Genomic DNA, 7,470 nt, shown 5'->3' on the forward strand with positions numbered 1-7,470 from the left:
TGAATATTCACAATAGAATTCAGAATACTTAACCGAAACTTAAATTTCTCATTGCTTGAATTGGATCATTAGATTGATTAATTGTTTAGCCTTTCATAGTCATCACTAATGGAAGAATAATGAAAATTGAGCAAGAAAAGAGAAGAAAGGAGTTGAAAAGATAAAGAAACATAAAGAACAATTGAGAGTAAAAGAGAGAAAAAAGTTTGATTTAAAGCTTCTACTAAAAGTTTCTAAAAATCTGTTTTGTACAAAAATGATTCTAATTAACTAACTAACTTAATGCACTAAGTAGACTAACATATATACTTTAACTAATAAGAAGAAATGGATAAGCCTTGATTAAATCCAACTAATCTCTCTAATTAAGCTAATTACACAATACAAAGACCTAAAATTCGTAGTCCAAAATCCAAGTGAGAGACCTCTACCTTCTAAGCCTAAAATGATCCTCAAAACGTGCTCCATTTGAAGTTGGAGTTCTTTAACATTGTATAGGTTCTACATAAGACAAATAGGTCAAATAAACATAAAATTAAAAAATAAGTAACGATTATCGATTAAAAAGATTAATTAAGCAGCTACTGAATAATAGATAAGCACCTACATAATTTTATCATAAAATTAATTAATAATTAAAAATTATATTTCAAATTAGTTTATAAGACCTTATATTATTTTAAAATATTAATACAATTTAGTGCTTCATTAATATGTTTTAAAATTATCTCACATTTATAAATTAAAATTTTGTTAAAGAGGTCCTCAGTTGATTAATAAAGTGTGTAAATTTTTTGACACTGTTTTTAATTTTTATGGATTAAAAATAAAAAATAAATACATAAGAATGATAAATTTATGTTATCAATATTGTTCCAGATTTAACACACAATTGAAATATTTAATATTGATAAAATCATATAATATATAAATTTATTAGATAACAATGTAATAGTATTCATTAATTAATTTATAATTCATTTATAGATATGAAGTTGACATGCTATTTAATCAAGAATCAGTCCCTTTTTAAAAAATGTTCAGTGATGGTTTTAGAATAAAGAAATTAAACTGAAATAATAAGTTGACAAGAAGTCTAAGATATGCAAGATAACAAGAGTTTTATTTTAATTAAGTTTTATACTCTTTTTTTTGGCAGATAACAAGAGACCGACAATTTTTTTTAAGATTAATTATAATTTAATCTAAATATAATTGTTTGTACTTTTGTATACTTTTTCTTTTGTTTACTGTTATACTCTTTAACAATTAAATGACTTACTAAAATATTAAGAGTCTCTCCTAATGATTACATGTAACTTTTTTTTAAAACAATGTTTTTAATCCCATATGTTGAAACCATACTATTTCATAAATGATTGAAAAAATAATGTATAAAAAATTACATATGATTATTTTGTTAATATCTAAATGATATGACAAGTTATTAAACTATTAATGTAATTATTATATTGTCAACTAATATTGTTATTTGTTAGCAGAAATTAAAATTATTAATGAAAAAAATATAAAAATCAAAATGCTAAAAATTTTATTTAGACACTAAAAAAAAGTTTAGGGATAAAATGTTTTGAAGGATGCAAACTATGAATAGTAAAAGATTAATTAAGCAGCTAATGAATAATAAATAAGTACCTACATCATAATTCATTTTTTATGATAAAATTAAAGAAAGAAAATCCCACTCTCCTTTCTTATGGAAAAAAGTGGAATATGAACGTAACGCTATTGTTTCAAGCATTCTAGGAATTGATTATGACAAGCTCTTCAGTCGCACAGCGTGGGTACGTTGTTGACTTTTCGCCAAGAAAATACATGTCATGTTCTAGTTTCTAATTACGTGTTTCTTATGCAATTTCGTTATCGGAAATTAACCATGATTTCTCTTATTTTTCAAGTCCCTAAAGGGCCTAAGGGGGTATATACGTATGTCTAACGTACACACCACTAAGATAATATGATTCACCACCACACACATACACATTTAGTATAGCAGATACTCTACATCACTAATATAAGCCATGGAGAAGAAACCAGTAGTCTCAAATTAAGCCATTAATTAAGCCATTAGTCTCAAATTCTTGATGTTAATTCTGCTGCATGCTTTCAAAAAAATAAAAAACCTGCATGCATCTTGCTGTATTTACTTATCAATGTTTAGGAAACATATATACATTTATACATAATGTTACATTTATAACGGATGAGTTACGTACAGTACTATGTTATGGAATATATGAACTGTGTCGGCGTCCCACAACACGTCATGTTCACTTGTATCATACACTTTAATTAATAGTCACCTCATCGTTTGACTAACTGAGAATGGACATAATCAATGAACATTAATAATTATAGGAAAATGTTAATTAGTTTTCTAATTAAGAATATAAGTTAAGAAAGTAAAAACATAAATATTTTTATTAGGTTTCATAAAAATACGCTCCTCTATAACTTCTAATTGGGCTTCCATATGAGTTTTACTTTTGCATTCATCTGTTTTTATTTTTCAGATTCAGATTTATAATAGTATTTGTTTTTTTTATAAGATTTAATTTATAATGTTACTTATATTAATTAATTTTAGATTAAAAATATCCCTAATAATTAAAATAAAAACATATTGATAAACTATTAGAAGAGAATAACATTAATTGTTATTTTAATTTTTTAATATAACATCAATTAATTTTTATTTATTTAGACTATTTCTTATCTTCTATATTCTTAATTATAAGATTTTTTTAACTAATTTAAGTTTGTGATGATGATCATAATAATGGTAACGAAGACGACAATAATAATAATAACAAAGGTGGTGACAATCTTGATAATAGTGATTAGTTATGATAATTGAGATAATGTTGTTTATTTGGTGAATCTTTAATAATTTATATTTTAATTTTAATTATCTATTATTTTTAATTATGATCTAATTATTATTATTAATTATTCTCATATAAGAAAATATTCTCATAAAAATCATATTATATATATATATGACATATTATATGAGAGTGAAATATATCTTATATAAAAATAAAATAATTAAATTTGTATTATATAACTAAATATGAATGGTTAAAATTTAATATCATACAACTTTTTTATATTAAATATCAATCATTCATATATAATTATACGATCTAAATTTAATATTATCACACTTATTGGATATTTTATCTCATAACATATTTCATAACACTAATCTTTATCTATAAAAGTTTACAAATTTCAATATGGAAAATCAAGCAGCCACGGACTAAAGTCTCACAGTTGAGTTGTATATTCTAGCTAGTATGTGTAGGTGTCGTCTCTTGTGGGGTTGATGTTTATAATTTTTCTTCTTTATTTTAACTTTTATCCTTTTCATAAGCAAGAGAGAAAATCTACTCTCCTTTTCCAACAAGAAGATAGTAATTAAGAAGGTATAAAACATGAACGAAAAAAAATACTAGTAATTAATTAAAGTATCACTGTCGTGTCACATATTCTAGCTAGCATTTAATTATGTTGGGTAAGTTCTTCAGTCACTCACGCTGCACACTGATGACTTTTCACCATGAAAATATACACAAATCGACAAAAAAAAACCTCTTACTCGTTCGTTTCTTGTAGTTTCTACTTACGTCTCTCAGCCGCAACTTAGATGGATCATTGTGTACTTTTCAACTCCAGGAGGGCTATATATATTTGTCTAACTACTATATATATAATTAAATTAATAAGCCTCTAGCATTCTATCTATATGTTTTCCTATCATATGCATATGTCTGTATTATATATGTATCATTGTGTGCATAACGGATGAGTTATGTGCACTATAAATGTTAGGGAATAATATTATGAAACTGTGTTGGCATCGTACACTTTATTATATTGTCAGATAAAAATAAATGTACATCCAATGTGAAAAGACATCTAGAGAGTAATAGAAAGAAGGAAGAGAAAAATATAAATATAATAAATAATATGACTGTGAAAAAAAACATTTTTTTTACGTACGTTGAATCCGTCATTTTTAAATGCTTTGCAAGTAATAGTAAATAACAGAGAAGTGACGTAATTAATGAATATTAATACTAAGTAAGAAAAATGCAAAATTCGAAAAGAAACTTTCGTAGTAGGACTCGCGAAATGGAAAACGTTAAGAGTAGCTCATTACTTTGATTTCTAAAAGTATATAATGACGTCTTGAAATTAAGAAAATTCTGAAATTTTACTTATTTTATCTAAATTTATAAATTTAGCTATTTATTATTATTTTGATTCTTAAACATATGTTAATATTATCACTTAAATTACATATTTTTTATATATTTTAATTTGGACTAATATACGATTAACGAATTCCATGCACTTTCTTAAATTTATTTTAAAATTTGCTGATTCCAAGAACTAATGTAACGGTTTTTTTTCCTTCTGAATTGAACTAATGTAACGGTACTGTACACTTTAATGATAGTAATAATTTACTAAAACGTTAATAAACAGGCTCAAAAACTTTTAAAAATAAAAGTTTCAATCATTTGTACTTTTTTATAAAATAATTAGTGTATAAATTAATTCATAAACTTTTTTATCATAAAAGGTTTAGAAGAATTATTGGTTTCTAAAATTTAATCCCTAAAATTACAATAACTTATTATGTTTTGATCCTTCAATGTTTTCATTTATGCAAATTAACCCTTCTATGAAATATTGTTTCTAGATAAAATAAAAAGTCACCTAAAAATCCAATCTTAGTGTCAGCCTTAATCATATATATCCAACCCCAAGCTCAACATGTTTGAAAAAAGTAAATCAGCAATTTAGTTACCATCAGCTCCAGTCCAGCTTCAGATTATTATAGGAAACCCCGACCAGAAATTAAAATCCAAAACCCATCAAAGGAAATAACTTATGAAAGACGAATTAGAAAAGAAAAGCATGAGAAAAATGTAATAAATGATGTGATGTAAAAAGAAAAAAAATATGAAAAAAAGAGGAGTATGTATCCAGCACTGATTTTTTTTTTTTTAAAAGTGGGAGATAGATACCCATGCACAAACAGATTGTATATGGTTTTAAAAAAAAATTATACAACCATCTCCTCTTTGTATGTGTCCTCTATATGGGAAATTTTTAGTACGGGAGAAAATTCACAAACGAAAAAAAAATGGAAGAGAATTGAAAATGAATATATGATAATATTTGTTGATGTTAATATAAAAAATAAAGCAGCCACTGACTAAAGTATCACCGTTGAGTCAAATATTCTAGCTAGCATGTGTAGGTGTCGTCTATCTCTTGTGGGGTGGATGTTCATAATTTTTCTTCTTTAATTATTTTAACTTTTACGTACTTCCTTTTCATAAGACGAGAGAAAATCTAGCTACTCTAGCTCTTTTCCTTTTCCAACAATAAGAAGGTATAAATTAAACATGAACGGGAGAAAAAATATTAAAGTATATCATCATCTCCGTTGTGTCACTCATATTCTAGCTAATGTATATCACAAAAAATTCTAGCTAGCATTTAATTATCTTGATAAGTTCGATCTTCAGTCGTCACACACGTACACCGCACACTGTCTATGACTTTTCACCATGAAAAAACAAATCGCGACCGAAACCTTCTTACATTCGTTTCTTCTAGTTTCTAATTTCTACTTACGTTTCTGATCCGCAACTTCGATCATTGTATATGGTCAAGTCGCAGAGGGCTATATATATGTGTCTAACACAAACCACTTAATGTACCCTGATATACACACACACAGCTAGCAGATATTACATACACGTGAATCACTAATTAAGCCATGGAGAAGAAATCAATAGCTGGGTTGTGCTTCCTCTTCCTTGTTCTCTTTGTTGCTCGTAAGCTACTACTTTTAATGTTAGTTCTACTCCATGTCTTTCTTAGTATGCATATATAATGTTACATTCTACGTATTACTGTGCATGTCTCTAGCTATATATTTATGTAATCATCTAATGTTTAGGATGCATACGTAGTTGAATATAAACAAACAAAAAAAAAAACAAACCATGCTGATTAAAAATGTAACTAACTTTTTAATATTATGAATCTCTTTTTTTTAAAAAAAATAATAGTTAACTTCATTTTCTAAAGAAAACCCTTCACGCTAATTAATTATTCATGAATTAAAACCTTTAATTTTATGGGCATGAATGATAATACTCTCTTTTTTAAAGATCACGTAGTTGATAATCAAATGATTATTGAAAATATTATAACATTTTAGAGAAAATATTACTTTATGCGTTTTATTTGCATGCATATAGTCTTTGATTTTGTTTTAATTTTCAATATCTCTTATATATCATTCAATTATTGCATTAATGTGTAGAAGAAGTTGTGGTGCAAACTGAGGCAAAGACTTGCGAGAACCTGGCTGATACATACAGGGGTCCATGCTTCACCACTGGCAGCTGCGATGATCACTGCAAGAACAAAGAGCACTTGCTCAGAGGCAGATGCAGGGACGATTTTCGCTGTTGGTGCACCAAAAACTGTTAAATGGATCCATTCACTCCAACGTGAAGAAGATGCATGCAGCGCTATTTTATAAAAAATAAAACTACTATATACTATATATAATAAGACTGGCGCTGCATCAATGACCTATGTATTATAGTATATATTATTACCGATGTCAGAACTATAGATGCATGTACTGTGCATAACGGCTGAGTTATGTACTTATGTTAAGAATAAAATAAAGTGCTGTTGTTGCAAAGCATGGTCGTATTGTATTGTTCTTAGTACGATCTTTTTAATTAATCTTCATCTCATCTCTTCAGATATATTCATGTTTAATTGTTCTTAACTTGAATATATCAGATGCACAATTAACAATATAATGATGCTAATGTCACTCACTTAATTAATTAATACAGAAAAGCAAATTGATAAATAATTCATAAATCATAATTGAGTTATAGTACTTGATTTCAGTTTAATTACTTTACAAAAAATAATTAATGTTTTTATGTGTAAAACTTAATTTCAAAGTGGCTAAGGATAATCAAGAGAATTAGCTCTATTATAAATTTTTTAATATCATATTTAATTTTTACCGATAAAAAAAGTGATCAAGGATAATAACAAAAAAAAGTAGTCAAAGATAAATAGTTTACAAATAAGGAAATTAATTATATTAATTAAAATTAAAATAATTAACATGCATGAAGTCTGCAGTTTTCTTGATAGTACATGCAAAATATGAAATCGTGAAGAGCATGGAAAAGACAAGTTTCACCACATAGGCTTCATTTACAGCTCCAGAGAGCCGGATTCCCAAGCCTACTACATCTTTAGCCTTGCATATTCTTTCCCAAGACAACAAATGCATTTTCCTAAGTTTTCTCTTTCCTTATTAAATGGATTTTGCGAGTTGAAATTAATATCAGACTCGCAAATAATCTGATACAAAGTATTAGAATA

The 7,470-nt window shown here is 26.5% G+C and overlaps 1 protein-coding gene across 1 annotated transcript; it reads left to right on the top strand.

Moving 5' to 3' along the window:
• The first annotated feature begins 5,743 nt into the window (after window positions 1-5,743).
• LOC114374864 (defensin-like protein) lies at window positions 5,744-6,813 on the top strand. The gene is made up of 2 exons (XM_028332580.1): window positions 5,744-5,879; window positions 6,374-6,813. Exons 1-2 carry the CDS (start codon window positions 5,822-5,824, stop codon window positions 6,541-6,543), a joined length of 228 nt encoding a protein of 75 aa, XP_028188381.1. The 5' UTR covers window positions 5,744-5,821; the 3' UTR covers window positions 6,544-6,813.
• The last annotated feature ends 657 nt before the right edge of the window (window positions 6,814-7,470 follow it).

This window comes from Glycine soja, chromosome 11 (genome assembly GCF_004193775.1).
Source record: "Glycine soja cultivar W05 chromosome 11, ASM419377v2, whole genome shotgun sequence".
Taxonomy (NCBI): domain Eukaryota; kingdom Viridiplantae; phylum Streptophyta; class Magnoliopsida; order Fabales; family Fabaceae; genus Glycine; species Glycine soja.

Bases quoted from the DNA above. Each gene is read 5' to 3' on its own strand.
- LOC114374864 (XM_028332580.1), top strand. From the start codon at position 5,822: ATGGAGAAGAAATCAATAGCTGGGTTGTGCTTCCTCTTCCTTGTTCTC. The intron at 5,880-6,373 runs GTAAGCTACTAC...ATTAATGTGTAG, and splicing joins CCTTGTTCTCTTTGTTGCTC to AAGAAGTTGTGGTGCAAACT.